The 18010-nt window shown below is 35.5% G+C and overlaps 1 protein-coding gene across 3 annotated transcripts in view; it reads right to left on the bottom strand.

The window, feature by feature from the left end:
• The window catches only part of LOC102236760 (regulator of G-protein signaling 6-like), a 77641-nt gene that overhangs the window by 38975 nt on the left and 20656 nt on the right, over positions 1–18010 (bottom strand). Inside the window, exon 1 of one of the 3 annotated variants that reach the window (XM_023347291.1) lies at positions 16547–16627. The exons of the other annotated variants lie outside the window; for them this stretch is intronic. Within the exon in view, the coding sequence (XP_023203059.1) occupies positions 16547–16588 (42 nt within the window). The 5' untranslated portion in view covers positions 16589–16627. Of the gene's footprint in view, positions 1–16546; positions 16628–18010 lie in introns of those variants that run through there. 3 annotated transcript variants of the gene reach the window in all.

The following is an 18010-nucleotide window of genomic DNA, read 5'->3' as shown; positions in this document are numbered from 1 at the left end:
TTAAATTCTATTTCTAACCTCAATGGACTGAAACGTCTCACCAATTAGTGGAAGCAGCAAAATTGATCCAACAATCCAAACCAATTATCTCCAACTCTCTCTACAATCTGACATTATGCAGCTAAGATTTCTACTCGTCTTTCTTACACACTGTTTACGAAGTTAGGTAAGATAAATCTTTATTGTCAATGTCACAAGGACAACGAAATTTAAAAAGTTATATGCTCCACTAAGTTTTTAAACACATTTTAATTAAAACTGTATGAAACAATGTAGTTTTCATTCATCTTGGATGTGCTTAATCGTTTAGAAACTAGTGAGATTTAAAATTATGGAAAGATGGCTGTGGTCCCATCAACTGAGCAGAAGTTAAAGTGAATTTTTTCCATGTTTCACTACCAAACTCTACAATTATAATCTTTTTTCCCTCCTTTTCCCAAACCACCTTCAAAATTTCTGTTGGATCATAAAGCCTAAAATTAGACAATAAAAATTAACATTCCTCTAGAGCTCTAAAGGTCAAACATATTGAGACATTGCTTAGGATTTTGAATCAGGTTAATTCTGAGAAAGCCTCAGTTTTATTTCAACTTTCAGGTAAATGGAATATATAATTTTGTCCTGGACCATTTACAGCCACATGAAAATGTTTGCATATGCGATTACATATGCATACATGGTTGTGGTGAGACAGAAGAGGACAAATAAGGTGAAAATTTATCATTTAATAAGCTTATGATTCTTCCTACTCATTTTCAGACATGAATTTTAAATATGTAATGTACAATATTAAAACCTGCAGCTGTAAGTTTATTTTAAAAAAATGTTTCTACATATTTTGAAAGCAAATCGATAGGTTTAAATAATTTTAGAAACATCAATCTTAGGTGCATTTACAGGGTTATAGCATTATGGTATTCCTCCTTGGTGGATGTAGGTCTTTCAGCAGACAACTAAAAGTATTAACAGGAAAAGAATACTGTTTTTAAAATAAAATAAAAAATTAAGTATCTTAAACACAGTCCATATATCCTAATGATAATAAAACATCTGCAACTTTTTTTTTCTCAAAACAAATTTGCACAAAAAATAAAACAGAAATCTGAGCAAATTTAAGCTGAAGCTGTTTGGTTGACAACAGAGATAATGAAATGCTACGTTACTGGTTTCAAAATAAAGTTTATAAATATCAAGTTTCCAAGAGAAACCCCATAAACTCTTTTCTAGCTTGGTCTAATGTCACCGACAGTTTTCAAAATTGTATTTCTGTTCAGGGCAAGTGGCCTCTTGCTGCTTTCAGCATGACTGTGAAAGTACTCTGCAGCATCCTTGCAGCACAGCACTGCTGGTAGCATTATTTGCACTTCTAAAATACTGAATCATTGTGGGTGTGTTTTGTTTGTGGCAGAACTAATCATTAATTTGATTAGACAGAATAAAAAAAGTCAGCATTTGACAACTTTACTTTGCAGCATCTTTACTGTCTTTGGAATAATCAATGTTACACTGTACAAACTAAAATGGTAAAAGCAAAAATGAATATAATTTATTTTTCCAGGTGAACTAAAGGATGAAGTTGGGTGAGTGTATCACATTTAATGTTGCAGGAATCTTTAATAAAGAATAGGTACTGTACATCTTTTGTTTACTTCTTCTCGTGTAGCAACTGATCTTATAAGAAAATATTTTGTCAAACTATGAAGAAAGTGTAGCTGTAGAACTTGAACATATCAGTATATGGTACTCAGATTCATCTGTAGTGTTTGAGCTGCAGTTTCTTCAATAATTGAAAAAGCAACTTTGACACAGTGAAAATGAGGCATTTTGTCTCGACTCCCTAAGTGGCATTTCTGTGAAAATGCAAATGCATCCACATTTGAATTTGTGTTTAACCTGAGATTCTAGTAAAGTCACAAACACTGGCTGAAAACTAAATAGTTTATTTTGTGTCCACTGGAAACCAGTGGTAAAGCACCAGGACCAAACAGAGGATATATATATACACAGCGTTCTCACAATTCACAATAATAAACCTCTGCAGCTATTAAACACAAGCAACACAAATACAAGTAAATCTGCAGCATTGAAGGTTTTTCATTTGAAAGGAACTTGAAATGTAACAAAAAGATTATGAGGTCTTATTCACTTATTTTAAGCAACATCAAAAAAAACATTTGAATTTAGCATCTGTAACAGGAAATTGTTATTTCACATGGAGCCATTACCACAACAGTAATTAAATGTTAAATACTGAAATAAAGCAACTCAGATTTCTTATTCCTTTCGGAAGCAATACATTTATACAATTTCCAACACAAATTAGATTTCTTCAAAAATGCCTGGAGGGAAAAGCTTCCTTCAAATCACCGCCTAAGGTTAAGTACGTCTTAGTAAAGAAGTGGAAAAGATGGCAAGTCCTACAGAAAGGCAAGCATAGAAGCATAATTATTTTTGCTGATTTAACATTAGTCCTCTAGTAACTCTTTTAAACCTGAGATGTAAATCTTGAAGAGTAAGACTTGAATACTTGTGTTCTGGAGGTCTTTAAAAGTATTTAAAATCTAAAGTAAATTTACATTTTGACCTATTTTTCTAGTTTATTATACAGATTATATGTCCTGATTTAGGGTGCATGTCTGCAGAATCCAATATTGTAATGGCCCTTTTTCGAGGAAGTAACATTTCCAAATTTTAACAATTTGAGGATTCAACCAGAAAGAAAGTCATTGGACTTATGTAAACATTCAAAAATTAGTTCTAGTTGCCATGTTCCACCTCTCAAATTATAAGTGTTCAAATTAAGATTTTGGGATGAGATTTAAACATAGCCGTAGAGGTTCTCTATCCAATGTGACAGAAGTCTGCAAAGCACAGTTTGCTAAAGATTTTCATTTCCAAATAAACTGTAGAGATGTATTATTTACACTCAAGATGAGAATCAGAGTCCATCTCTTAAGTTATCTCTACATAGGTCACTTAACTTTAAACCCTTAGCCATTTGCTTAACCAAATCCACTTTTATGTAATAAGCCTCACCTTCTGTTTTTCGGTTAATTAACCCGGCCATTACTGTGTTTTCCCTTCTGCTACTCTTTTAACCAGAATTTTATCTAAAAATCTAAAAAATCTAAAAACAAGTTTTCTGAGGCGCAGGAATGAGTTCAACTGTGACAATAGCTTTGAAGCACAGCTTTAATATGAGCTTGAGTTTGGAAACAAGCTTGTGGTCCCCAAACGGCATCAGCACAATGACTGCGACCTTCTCATTAGGAAGTCTAAGCGACATTGCTGCAGCAATGACCCATGAGGCTCGGAGCCGGATGGGAGGGCAACGTTCTGGTCGGCAAGAGGGAAATTGACAGCCTCATTACAGGAAAGCATTCAAGCTGGTGTAGAGAGGAAATGACAGCTCCATTAACCACCAATGCCACAGGAAAAATGAAACCTTCCACATGCAAACACACAATTGGACTCCGATATAAACATGGTTTTCCTTTGTGCGCATGTTGTGCAGTGTAATATTACATTATGGTTGTTTCATCTGTCATGATGAGTCAATTTAACATCGATTTATGAAAAGCCAAATTTAGAAAACCTACATCATCTTCCCAGAAAACCCATCAAGCTTCACATTCTTAAAGATCATAAACATGCCTCTCACTTAACAGCAGTGTTCAAGAGGCATGCTTATGATTTTAGAAATGTTACTTTACTTTACTTTATAATGTATATTGATTCATCTCAACTATGTCATTTGAAGATTTAATGCAATATAATTAAAAAACAAAAATAACAGTAAACTAAATAAATAGCCTCCGGTTTGTTCATTTTTTCTCTTCCTGCCTGAAACATTTTTTAATAATCTTAGCTCCATCCATCTCAACTGAGCAGCTTCCCTGTTTCTGTCACATAAAATTCCCACAGCATGATGCTGCTACCACCATATTTGATAGCAGAGATGTGCAGAATTTAATTAAAAAGTTTCCTTTGTCTCTTCTGACCATTCGAGTTAAGATACAGCTTCTTACCTGCTTCTCTAAAGCTCTTAGTTCTATTTGGGTTTCCAGTTGCACAATGATCAACGGCACTTTCTGAAATGTTCAATTGTTATTTAAACTTCAAACGGCTGAAGTCATACAGAGTAAATTCTTCATGATTCATTCATGTTTATTAATTAGTTGACTAGTAAAGTCAGCTGGTTGCACTAGATTTTAATTTGGGGTGTAAGAGCAAAAGGGGCTTAAAACATTTTCCTTCATCAAAATTTTATGTTACTTTCTTTCTGCTAGTTTATCACAAAAACACTGAGGTCTGTGCCTGGAGCGTGATTAAATGTGGAATACTTTGGAACACAGTAACTGTACCAGTGACCTGCCATTGGAGCCGAGATGAGATAATAAGGTCAACTGTTCCATGATTAGTTGGTGGGACCTTAAAAATTCTCATATTCTTGGAAAAATACTAATTGGGAATCAAATTCAGCCCATATTCTTGTTAAAAAAGGAGGCTGCACAGCATAGAGATACTAAAAATAGGAGGCTAACAATGCACCTCTCAACCATACTATTAAAAGCATTCGTCTAACATTGTTTGGGTAATCCTTACACCGACAGCCTTGACAAGTCTAACATCCTACAGATGAGTTGGAAGAGAAGGGTCTGGTGAGTTTGTCGCATTTTTATGTAATAAATTTCCAGAGCTCCCCTGGGCAAAACCTAGCAGTGTTAAGGTAGCGCTTCAAAAGTTTGACAGTTGTTTTTCCCAATCTGTGTATTTTATTTGCTGGCTTATTTACTTTAATTATTTTCTCAGCTGAAAAGATCAATTTGCAGCTTAATCTAATTTACACAAGCAAGAGTTGTTCAGCAGACAGATGGAGAATCCCCTCCTCTCTCTCTACAGCTGCTCTCACATGTTCTTCACAGCAGAAGCAACATGATCCCCCTTTATTTCACACTATTATGTATGACAAACTGCAATCCCATCAATCTGTCCATCATCTTGATGGACAGATTTACAGTAGAATCCTTTGTGTTCATGATTTCATTTTATTTTTTAGTTACCTCTATTTAACAGATTGACAATATTAGACACCAATTAATTCTTTTCATTTATTTAAGCCAAGATGGACAAGAGGATACATGACAAGTTTTTAATCAAAGTTATCTGCATACATTTTTATAAAAATGACAGTTTAGATTGTTAATCAGTCAAAGTCAACTAGGCAACACATTTTCTACTTAATCTCTTAGCAAATTACTTATATTAACAGCTGGTGAGAATAAGTTATAAAAAGGGTCACATCTTCCAAAAGATTTTTTGATTCTGCATGCTGAGAGCTGCTGTTTGGTTTTATTTATCAACCTGCCTTTTTGCTTTCTACTTGTCAAATAATATTGTGAATACAGTCAAACACATGTTCTATAAAAACATCAAGGAGCCTTATTCGCAGTGGATGTGAAAGAAACGAGTCACACACAAATTGCTTACAACCTTTTTTTTGCCTAATTGGCAGCTGCATAATGTATTTGTGCCATTTTGACAGGGAGACGGTTTTATTTTTCACATTCAATCCTTCTTAAACATCAATAACATTTTAGGCTTCCAAGTCTTAAGTCAAAACAGCAATACATTCTGGATTCATCTATCCAAATCCACACAATACAAAGGGCTTACCCAGTGCATTTCTGACAAAATTGTGATACATGCAGGTTGTTATATGAATAAATCCAATTTATGCTTAAATTTAAAAATAAATTGAAACCAACCATTCTGCAATGACAGCTTGAACAAGGCAAACCACCTTACACAATGAGTTCAACACTGAGCTGAACATGCACCTGTGCACTGACTAACAATTTTCCATGACAACTCTAAATAAAATCACTGCAAACCTTTATAGCCTACTGACAGTTCCACTAGTAATCGACCCTGCATTTCAGCAAGGAGCATCATCTCTGAGGACCAAAAATCCACACATAATTCATCATTTTAAAGATTTGTTGTTTTTGTGCCATGGAGCCAGGAAACGTGTGGTATAAGCCTAAACACTAACAGTGAGGATACAGCTGAAAGAACACTAACACTCCCTGTGAACCCAGAGGCTCAAAGAGTTTAAGGACTCAGTAAACAAATGACAGACAAAGAAATATTCTTCAACTAAAGCAGAATACACCAAGTTCAACCTCTTTCAGATTAATATCCCCTGTATCCTTAAAGGATTCTGCACAAATGAACCAGTCAGACAGACTTTACATTATATTCGCTACATTAAACCCCTTTGCACTACCCTACATCATGCCTCTTCAAGCAGTGAATGAGGCTCTGCATCTGAAATTCATGTCTACGGTTCAGGCAGAGATACAGCTGTCAGTTGCCATACATGATTACACATGATTAGTAATGATCAATAATGGGGCTCTGCAAGCATTGTCCCTCTGATGTGCATGCAGCAGGACTATCTTGACTGAACATGAAGTGATAGTGGAAGTGGAAGTGTGATTGCTGAAATAGAGAACAGGAAAATATCTAATTCCAAGGATACTGTCAACCACAAACTCCAGGTCTGTTCGTTTTCTCAAAACAAGAGGGAATTTTACCTTGAAAAGTCATTTTACGCCTAAATTTAAACAGAAATGGAAAGCATGCGAATAGATAAAATACCAGTATGTCTGGTAGAAAATTAAGCTAAAACAACAGAACATTAGAAACCCAAAGTTCATCCTGAAACACAGGAGAAGGTGTAGACAAGCATTTATTGATTAACTAAAAGGACCCACATGACAGATCTAAACTTATTAGGAGTCTAATTACCTTTTGAATCCATTTGTTGATGGGATTAAATGGTTCAGATCTGACAGCATTAACTCTATTTTGGTTAGTCACATTAATCCGAAGTCTACCACAAAATGAAAGCGCCATAGATTACTCCCATTACTTCTGATTTACCTTTCAGAAAAACTGCAGTCATGGTGCTGAATGAGAAACACAGCACACTCCTCCCAATGCCCAAATCTAGATAACCATTTTCATCTAATAGCAGAACAAAACATTATTTCACAACAATCATTTGCTATAATAGTCATAAGATAAATTGCTATTTTGCTGTTTTTATCATTTCTTTCCCATTAGAGATTGGCTTTTGTCAGGCTTTGTGCACAGACATTAAATAGCTTCCAAAACAGCCAAATATACCAAATATTAGAAATTTATGTTTTTGTATCCATTTGTACAGTAGCTGTATGTCCATCCATTGGATGGAGGAATTAATATACTGTACAGAAGCCTACAAAAAGCAACATGTGATAATGCCAGTGTTACTTTTGTCTGCTTTTCATCAGAAAATATTAAAGAAATTGTTGGATTTATGCATTGTAGTAGAGCTGTAATAATTATTGAGTCGAGTTCAGGATTTACAATAAAATCTATTGTGTAATATGTTTAGTAATCCATACTCTGATACATGGATTCACAGTATCCATCTACTGTGAAATGGGGTTTATGCATTAAATGCATGAACCCCATTTATCCATTTAATGCGTAAATGTGGTTTATGCATTGGTGTCTCTTATAGCTGCTACAGAACCAGATTATTTGCTATTTTCTTGTCCTACTTTGCAATAAAAGTACATGATGCCAGTAGAATCTCATGTTACTTGCATAAGCAAACCTTGAGTACAGCTGCCTCATAAAAAAAGCATTTCCCCCATCGTCAAAACACTAAAGAAAAGTTGGTCACTTTTCTTTAACACATCTGGTACATTGAAATTTGCCTTTAAAAAATTGTTTAGTTGTTTCAATTGTTTAGTTTGAAGAAAAATCTTTCCCACAAAATAAATAGCTCACATCTTTTGCATCCTGATAAATGTTGCAATGCTAAGAAGCATCGCACCATCTTTTTTCATTTTCATTTATAAATTTTAAACGACTCTGTGGCTCCTGCTGAGATATTTCAGACACTTGATTCAGTTATGAACTTAACTAAGCAGAAGACGAAAACGCTTTCACCTTGGCTATATGTCAGCATTTAGTTGCTCAGTAGGTACACCTGCTACTGTTATAAAGACATGGTACCAGACACTCCTGACTCCAGGTGGGAAACTCATTTTCTACGGAAATAAAAAGCTGCACTCGGCTTAAAAAAAAAAACGCAAATCTTCTCCATTTCCTTTTAGAATAAATGATATTTTAAAGATGAAACTTGCCAATCTACTGCAAAAGAAGTGAGAGACGGACAGTTTTCAAAACTTTCTATTTAGCCATTGCTTGAAAGAGATAAGTGTTGTGGAATGACAGAAAATTGCATTTTGTAATATCTTCACATCGTTGGAAAAAATAAAATGAATCACAGCTGCAATAAAGAGAACATTATTCTGAACAACAGGAAATTGATTGTGTTTCCTGTATTTTGAAAAGCTTAACAAAGAGGTGCCCAAGTTTGCTGCCTAGTGAAGGTCAGAGGATGTGTGTGTGGTCCTAATGTACTACTACTTTAAATAAAATCCCAAACAGCCTGTATTAAACAGGTTATAGCAGGACTCTAATTTGCTAATAAAAATCATTCGATGCATGGAAAGTTTCAGGTGTCCTTCTTCATGACCTGACAATAATCTGTAAAGCTCTCAATTTAAAATCAAGGGGGTGGAAAAATAAGAAAATTATTCTTAGGAGAGCAAACTTTTCACTCAGGTGAAAAGTGAAAAGTTTTTTCTAACGTTTCCCATTCTTTGATTAAATAAAGCCTCACTAAAACTAAAAGATGTACATTATGAGTCACCTTTGATCAGTGCAAGTCTGTCGGCTCTCCACTTTGTCCTCAGCCGTTTACCAACTGATGGACATTGATTACTGGGTTTCAGGGCTTTTGGTCTTAGTCTCACCATCTGAATCCCAGCACCACTTCAACCTTATTTAATATTAACAGCAGCAAGCCTAAGTCCATTTGATGATGCATTTCAGTAAATGTAGAGCTGAAAGGGGGCTTAGGTTTTTTTAGGGATCTTTCGGCTTCAAGTCACCTTTTCATTGGAAGTCCTTCATTGGATTATTTCTTTGCAAACTTCATCTGTACTGGCTGAAGAAAAGTCAAAGGACCTAATTATTGGAGTTAGAAAAGATAAAGCTCAACTCGGAATACCAACTCATGAAGAAAAAAATTTGCAAGTAACTTCCCACCTACTTATCCACAAAATAGTAGTGCATTTAGTACAGCAGGGCCTCGTAGGAAACATGGATTGGACAACAGCTAAAGACATTGAAAGGCCTTCCTTATGGAGGAACAACAGTAAGTGAGCTTGAAGCCTAAAGTCAGGAGGATATTTTCAAAAATAATTAAGGATCATAGACCTGAACAGCATTATGCCGTACTGTAATACATCAGACTGACAGGCCAGGAAACTTTGATGAATGACTTAATGTCAGCAACTTAATAGGCTCTATTGATAGAGGAGAAAAAGAGGCAGAGATTCATAAAATCCATACTTATCTGAAATACCATAACAGCCCCTCTATCATCACTTCTCAGAATGTGTGGGTATGCAAGGTAAAGAAAATGGCCCCTGGTGCCCATTATCTTGACAGATTTATCTGAATCACAGTCTTATTTTTTATTCTTGTCAGTTATTTTTGTTTGGATTGAGATGCTATCCAAGACTTTCTGCTAGTCTATCATAGTGTTTGGCAAAAATGGCTCTGTACAACTTCAGCAAAACTACATTTCACAAAATGTAACATTAAAAAAATAATAAAAAGACATAGAAACATAAAATAACTGACAAAAACTAAATTTGTAATAAAACACTTCACAAAACCCAGAAGAAAAGCAGGATTATGCAACAAATTTAAAATAAAAATTTTTTTAAGACCTTTTAAGTGGCAGCAAAAAATTGTAAGATTATAACTTCGTTATTTTATAAACGCAGGGCAATGTAAGAATAATGCTACAAAGAAAAAAGTTTGAAATAAGGCAAATATACATAAAAAAAATTAACAAGAAAATACTTAAAAAATTTTGAACAAAAAAACAATGCTGTAAAACTAAGTTGCAGGAAACGACACAAAAACGATTACCTAAATCTGAAAATAAAAACAAGAAATTTCAGGAAAACTGCATTAACTGCACTAACACAAAGAGAGCACAGAAATTATTTCTGTTTGTAGGGTATATCTCATTTAAGTTTGAAGCATAAGGAACAAAAAGCATTTTGGATCAAAGCACATTTTTGTTTGACTACAACCTGGTCAAAGTACAAATCTAAAATAGGTCGAGAATCTGGAGTAACACCTGAACATTTATCTTCAAAACGACCGAACAGAGGATTTGACTGAACCTGAGCTTTTTTGGGACAAAAAATAGACAAAAGTACCAATTTCTTGCTGTTAAAGACATTCCCCAAGGGTCTGTAGATGCAACAAAAAGGGGTTGATTGAGGAGGTTTATTAAAAACGCATGTCACACTTTACAGATGAAAAAAAACATTAAAACCACGCATGCAAACATATTCTACTTTGTGTTGGTATATAGTAGAAAATTCTAATAAAAATGTTTAGTTTTGCATAAACATTTATTTATTTATGCAAATAAATAATTATTTATTTTTAAGAAGCCCAAATTTAATTTACACTAGAAACAGTGTTGTTCTGATGCAAAGTAACAGAGGAAAAAGGAGATCTCATTCAAGCAGATAATTGTTTTGTGATGGAATAATTAATTAAAATGGTTTGTGCTTGTAGACAAATCAAATGTAAAAGCAAAATATATATATATATTTTTTTATTATTATTTTTTTTTTTTTTTTTCACAATTTATCCCATCAACAAAATTGAGTTGTAAGGGTTGCAGTCCCATTTTAACCAGACATTATGGCACCAAAAATAAGTAGGGAACATTTAAAATGGGCAGGTTGTCTTGTTTTCTGATATATGTCTAAAGTAATGAAAGTCACCTATTTCCTAGTGCCCACTCAGAATGTCAAGCAGATCCTTGAACTCGTGATTGCCAGCAGCTGATGGCACATCAGCTGCTCATGTTGGCTGACTCACTAATCGCACCATCACTCTGCTGATCATATTACTCCTGCTCTGGATGCACATTACAGTCATCTCTCCCCATCAACACAAACACATCTCTCTAATAGCCTTTTCTCTTTGCTGAACAGACCATTACAGAAGCATATCTGGGTTTGGCTACATTAGTTTCACATTTATTTTAAATATTCTGCACAGATATGTCCTTTTCAGCAGGCCTGTTACTAAAAACCTGTAAACTGTTTTTAAACACTTGCCGAGATGCAATGCACATAGTCTTCATGTGGAAAGACAGGAAACAGAAAAAAACGACAGCTAAATTGGCTTCTGTGATGGCAACAAGGAAATTGTCACACTGCAATGCTGTCATCTGAACTCTTATGTAAAGAGCCACTACATAGTATTTACTTTTTGTCTATGATTAAACCCTGTCAGATCATTTCATTTATATGCCAATAACCAGGGTGGACAAAAACACTTAAGTTGTATTGGATAAATCTTGCTGCCATTATAATTAGAGATCAGCACCCTTCCTTTTCTTGCATCATTTTCTGTGTACAGCCTTTTTAAGTTATTGAAGTTATATATTTCCATTTTTGCTTTAAAACTCACTCTAGTGCAAGGTTTATTTTAAAAGAATGATTAATTAATTAGAAAGCCAAAACTTGCAAGGACAATTACTTCATGTTTTGATGGCCATATTTTCAGACATGACTTCAGCCAACTGAAAGAACAGAAAGGCAACAATAAATAAGCAGTCCAAATTTAATTTACACTAGAAACTGTGTTGCTCTGATGCAGCAGAGTAACAGAGGAAAAAGGAGATCTCATCCAAGAAGATGATTTTTTGTGATTGAATAATTAATTGAAAGGGATGTGTTCAATATTGTGTGCAGTTCAATCCGAGTAGATTCATTTACATTCAAACTGTTTCTTTTTCCAAATATGACGGCAACAAATGTGCAAGCTGGTTACAGTTCATACCTCCAAGTGTTAGCTAGCTGGGTCATTCCAGATATGGTTCAGAGGAGCAGCGTGCTTTAAGGTGATTGAAGAGGGGAAATGTGCAAAAATGATTGTATTACTCAGGTAAAATAATCTCCACTGCTCTGAAATGGAAACAAAAACATCTTGAAGGAAACTGCCATTTAAATGGACCAAAGAAGAACCAAAATAGCCAACACTGAGGGGGGTAAAGACAAACTGTTACCTTTTATGGAATGATGAGCGGAAGAGTAATCTTTGTGCATGCTATAGCAAATGTTTCTCATACTATGGTGTCTGATATTTCTCTCATGATAGGAATAAGGCATTATTTTGAACAAGATACCTAAAGAGACAATGTTATGACATGCAACAGATGAAATGTCCTTTAAATGGTATCAATAAGATAATGAACCCAGTCACACCAGTAAATAACTTTATCTTGGTTCCAGAATTAAAAAATTTTAGAGTGGTCAACCCAACACACAGGTCTTAACATATAACACTTGTGTTCAGACATCCAACATCTTGTACCTAAAGGGAAACCCAAGAAAAATGGAAGCATTGTGGAATGTAGTCCAATCACCTCTGCAGGAATACCCATCTACATGTGCCAGACTGTAGTTATACTAGCGTGGTGGTTCAACGGGAAGTGAATCTTCACACATTTTTTTGTGTGTTTTTTCTCTGATGCTTTACAGCAGGGGTGTCAAACTCCAGTCCTCGAGGGCCACTGTCCTGCAACTTTTAGATGTGCCTCTGCTGCACCACACCTGAATAGAATAATTAGGTCATTAGCAAGGCTGGGAGAACTGATCTACACAAGGAGGAGGTAATTAAGACATTTCATTTCAGTGTTTTGTAGCTGTGGCACATCTAAAAACTGCAGGACTGCGGCCCTCGAGGCCTGGAGTTTGACACCTGTGCTTTACAGAGTCATTTGAATCCATTTTATTCATGCAAGACTGGAACAAAACCTGCAGTGTTGCCACTGCGTTTATTCGTGTAGAAAATTACAGCTATTTCAAGAATCTGGAGCTCCACTCATAATTTAAACTCCTATTTTGAACCCAACTGTAAATAGATATTTTCTCCTATTCTCATGCATATCTTTTCAGCCTTCAAAAAAGGCTCAAAAGAAGTTCAGCATACCAATTCTACATAAAATAGCAGGAGAGAAGCAAAATGAAACCATTAAACATGTGACCTTCTGCTGCTCAGTTAAAGAAGGCGGGCCCCAATTTCTGCCACAGTGTTTATCTACCAACAGAGTACGAGAGAAAACAAGGCAGCGGGTGCAGAGTGTGTTACAGACTGAAACAGAGATGGTGCAAGATGCTTAAAAAGTAATTGGGTGTGAGCTCACAAAACAGTCAAGGGAAAGCACTGTTTAGCTTTCAGTGATAAGCCAACTACAATCTACATTTGCTATTGTATTTTAAATCATATTTAAATAAATGTAGCTGGGAAAATGGTCAGTTTTCTTCTCCCTCTTTCACACAAAGTGACTATTGATTTACAGTATTTCTGCATGTAGAAATGACAAGAGATCCTGTGCCTGTTGGTAAACTATTATTTTATTCACTAGGAGCTGTTTTTAAAAAACTTTTTTTACAGATTTTACAATTAGCAAAAACTGCTTTGTAACCCTTTCCAGGTTAATATAGGTCAACATTTATTCTTTATCGGACAACGTAGGTTATCGGATCGAGGGGTTAAAAAAACCAACACATCATACCTTGCTCTAAAGACATTAGTTCCTATTTAAGTAGCTTTTTTGATTTTACAGATCTGGCTGAAATAACATTTTGTTTGGCCAGTGAAATTCAAGTTATAGGAAGGGGTTAATATAACTTCACATAAGGTCTGATTGGATTGGATAGCTTTTGTCCTTAAAGTAAAATATCATTAGAAGCTGGGTTAGCCTAAAGCAATTAAGTGTACAAAAAACTGAAACAGAAAATTACGTGAGCAATTGTGTGATGTAGACTTAGAGGTAAATTAATTTGTTATTCTAATGCCTAACAGATAATATTGCAATATTTTCATCAGCAAGGAATATACTACAATAACTTTCTGGCTATTTTTCAGAGGTGCTACTTTTGAAGAAGCTAACTAAAAACTGTCTTGATTTGGTTTCAGCTCTTCTATAGCAGTGATTCTAAAAACCTTTTTTTAAGTCTCATGTTAATAAAAGTCTAATAATCTTTCAGGTACTACTTTTAGCTCACACATAATTCATGTCTTTAATTATTGCTCTTTAGTGAGTGAGACTTCAGCTCATAACGAAAGATTTACTTTTTCTTAAACTGCTGTAAGAATAAAGACAGATGTAATATTTATACTTTTTCCTCATGTGTTTTGACAGAACTGAATGTAATATTGAAGTCCCCTTTTCCTTCAACTTCAGTAACAAGATGCAGTGTCACATCCATCTCATCACGCTGTCACATTTACTCGTTACAGGATTTCCCACTCCCACTGAAGCTGTAGGTTGACAAGATGTATCTGCAGGAGATTTATCAGCCTTGCCCTGCTTTCATTGCTTTTGTTTAGCATAGACTATGGGGTCCTCTACTGTATAGCTGTGAAGAAGTTACACACAGCAGCCACTGCGTTTTATAATAAGACGCCCCACTTTGCTAAAGCATGTGGCATTGATAAGGGTAAAATGTGCCACATACCTGTTATAGATACCTTTCATTACTGACCATGCATTTTTCATCTTTTTGAATTGAGCAATCTCCCTGCTAGACTGGTCAAGCCTAAGATGAAACTGGAGAGTTTTAACCCCAATAGCTTTTGAGTTTCCAAGTGGAGCTCAGTCATAGGATGGCCTACTTCTCTTTTTGCAAAAGTATTACATCTGTCAACACTGAATTCACATTGTACAATATGCAGTTTATTGTGAAGAGTGAGGGAGAAGAGAGCAATGCAAAAAAAAAGATGAGCTGGAACCCGAATGAGGACATCAACGCAAACACTGAATTAACTTAACTTTGCTGAAGAATAAAAATATCAAACAGACTTTGCAATACTAAGACCTAAATAATGAATCATTTCATTGACAAATGTAGCCTGCTCCAATTATGTTCAGGGAGCTCAGAACAGATTTTCAAAGAATAAAGAGACTTGTCTAACAAGATGTCAACACTGGCCAGGAGAGTCAAATATTTCATCTGCGACATTTAAAAATTTAAATACATACACATTTTCTAAACAATCTAGGTCAAATCCGATACTTGTTATTGAAAGGTTAGTTCACTAAACTGAACGAAAGCTATTAAATGGACTAGCACAGAACCACAAAATGATACCCAGTGCAACCAATTTAAAGACCAAAGAATACAGCAGAAAGGTCAGGGAGAAGGTTGTGGAGAAGTTCAAAGCAGGGTTATGTTGTAAAACAATATCCAAAGATTTGGACATCTTGGGCAGCACTGTTCAATTGTCAGCTCGTTTGATAATGTGGAGTATGGGACAGGAAGATTTGAGAGAGTATGTGAAAACTGCAAATCTAGCCAGACATGCCTGTCCACCTAAAGCGAAAGGCTGACAAGAAGAGCTTTAATCAGAGAAACAGCTGTAGAGATCCACAGCTCAGCTGGAAGAATCTATTGAAAACTATCAGCGTTGTACTCCACAAATCCGGTCTTTTGATAGGTGTGGAAAGAAGAAACCCAGTCGTACGAGAATAAAGTCATACTATTATGAGAATAAAGTCAGAATAACATAAGTAGGGCTCTAACGATTCCCCAAGTGACTTGAGTACCTCAATTATTAAAATTCCTTGAGGCAAATTATCTGTCTCAAAGCTTCGTTAAATTATGTTTTATTTAGAGCACCATGTTTTCTGTCCGGGTGATTATTTGTGTTACACAACTCTCTCACTTCCATCTACGAGTTGTTGAAGAATGCTAACTGTTAGCAGCATAACATCTGATTTTCAAGTTCAGTCCTGGACACAAGAGTTATGAATGCCTGGGCAAAGTGAGAGTTCATCTATTACACTGACTGATGAATACGTAAACTAAATCTGGAGTATTAGACATTTATTTTGTTATGTACCCTTTTCAAATAAAAATATTACCAAATTTTTTATTCAATTACTCTATTAATCATCAGAATAATCAATAGAATACTCAATTACCAAAATAATCGTTTACAACAGCCCAAATACAGGTCATAATATTTCGAGAATAAAGTCATAACAAGACGTTCTAATATTACTTGACGAACAGAAGGCTGCATGTATTTAAACTTGCTAGATTAATAATGTCCTGGGAGTAGTTAGACATGTTTAGCTTTGACAACTGTTTGACATTTTGAGGTTTTATGTCAGAAAGATGAACCAAGTGAAATTGCATGTACAATAATCTGTCAGGAGGCAGTGAAAGCAAGAGCAGTGTCAATGGACTTCTACGGGTTATAAGTACAGAGACAAGAAGACATGCAGCCACTGATTGATCTGTGCAGACAGAATGAGAGACAACATATTGAGAGGAGACACTAATGTAAAAACAGTGTGTAGTCTTACTTCTGGGTCATCCATCAGATAAATGTGGACTGTCTTTTTCATCTATGTTTTTTGCAAGTCCGTCCGAGTTCTCTAATGGACTCCGGGCTCCATGAAGAGCAGGCTTGACAAAAGTTCACATTCATTAATCATTACCTGCCACTTGGCGCTGCAACCTCTACCATCTCGGTTCATATCGCCACATCCAACTCTCTCAGACTGAAAAACCCATTATTTCTCAGCAAGGTCTACTGTACAGCATTTTTGTTCATCTCTAGAGGCATAAAGCCTCATGCATTGGTATTATTCTACCTTAGGTGACTATTTATGATGGACCTGACCATGGGATAGAGCTCTAGAAATACTGCAAAAAGATTAGTCAGCTGAATATTAATTGAATATTGATGTCAGACAAAAGACTGTATATAATTACGTTTCAATGCACAGAAATTCCTATGAAATCTACTATACACTTTTTTAAAATTGTCACAGCAAGGGATTTTTGCTCATTTCTGATGGCATCTAGAGGACAGGAGAAAGGATCAAGCTGATGTAAAACCTGAGTCAACTCTCAGCACATTCTTTTCCTGTACATAAACATTTACTGGGACTTGTGCATGTCTGAGACCCAAGTCAACAGAAAGCAAAAACAGGCTTATCAATAGTACCATACCATTTATTTTTTTACAGGTAATTTGGAACCAGTTCACACTGGTTACAATTTAAGACAAAAGCCCAGCTTCATTCAAATTGTACAATCTAGATTTCTTTGGAGAAGTAGCCAGGAAAATTTATCTCTCCCTAGTTAAAAAAGAAAACTGATAAATGAAGAGTGATTAGTAATGTTCCTTCAAACTTCATCCAAAAGTTCCTCGTAGACAATAAAGCTATGGGGGTAAAAGAATAACTCAGGAAACCCCATTACGAGGCCTAGGGCGGCAAAACAAAAATAGATTTGTTTTCAGACAACTCTGCAATATGAAGAGACAGCTTTGAAAATAATGTACAGTTTCATTAGTTTTGCTCTGTTAGCAGCTAAGAAAAAAAAACACTAAAATTCATCAGGCAGGTGTGATCAGATCAGGGTGAAGCAGCTCTGTGCAGCATTAGCACAATAATGACTGCAGGTGTACTTATTCACAGCTCTGCTCAACTAGCAATCAAAATATTAACACCTTTTTCAATGTATTCAATTTAACTCTGCAGAACTCCCTGCCATCTCCCTTTCTAATGCCCAATTTCTCCCTAATTCATTCTGAATGTGGGGAGGACATGTATGTGCATGTTCATTGTGCATTCAGGGCCCTTTGATGTGCCATCCTTTGTAATTTCTGCCAAATTCGACAAGCGAGTAAGGAGGTTGTACTACGTCTCATTACAGTCCAGAAAACGGCTACGTCATTGTTCTGCCAACAAAACAATATGTTAATCCGGCTAAGGCGTGAATATCTGGGAGATTAATTAGGGATAAAACGATTTTCTCAG

Source organism: Xiphophorus maculatus, chromosome 15 (assembly GCF_002775205.1).
Source record: "Xiphophorus maculatus strain JP 163 A chromosome 15, X_maculatus-5.0-male, whole genome shotgun sequence".
Lineage (NCBI taxonomy): Eukaryota > Metazoa > Chordata > Actinopteri > Cyprinodontiformes > Poeciliidae > Xiphophorus > Xiphophorus maculatus.
The sequence above is the reverse complement of the archived record's forward strand: the minus strand, read 5'-3'. Positions and strand labels throughout refer to the sequence as shown.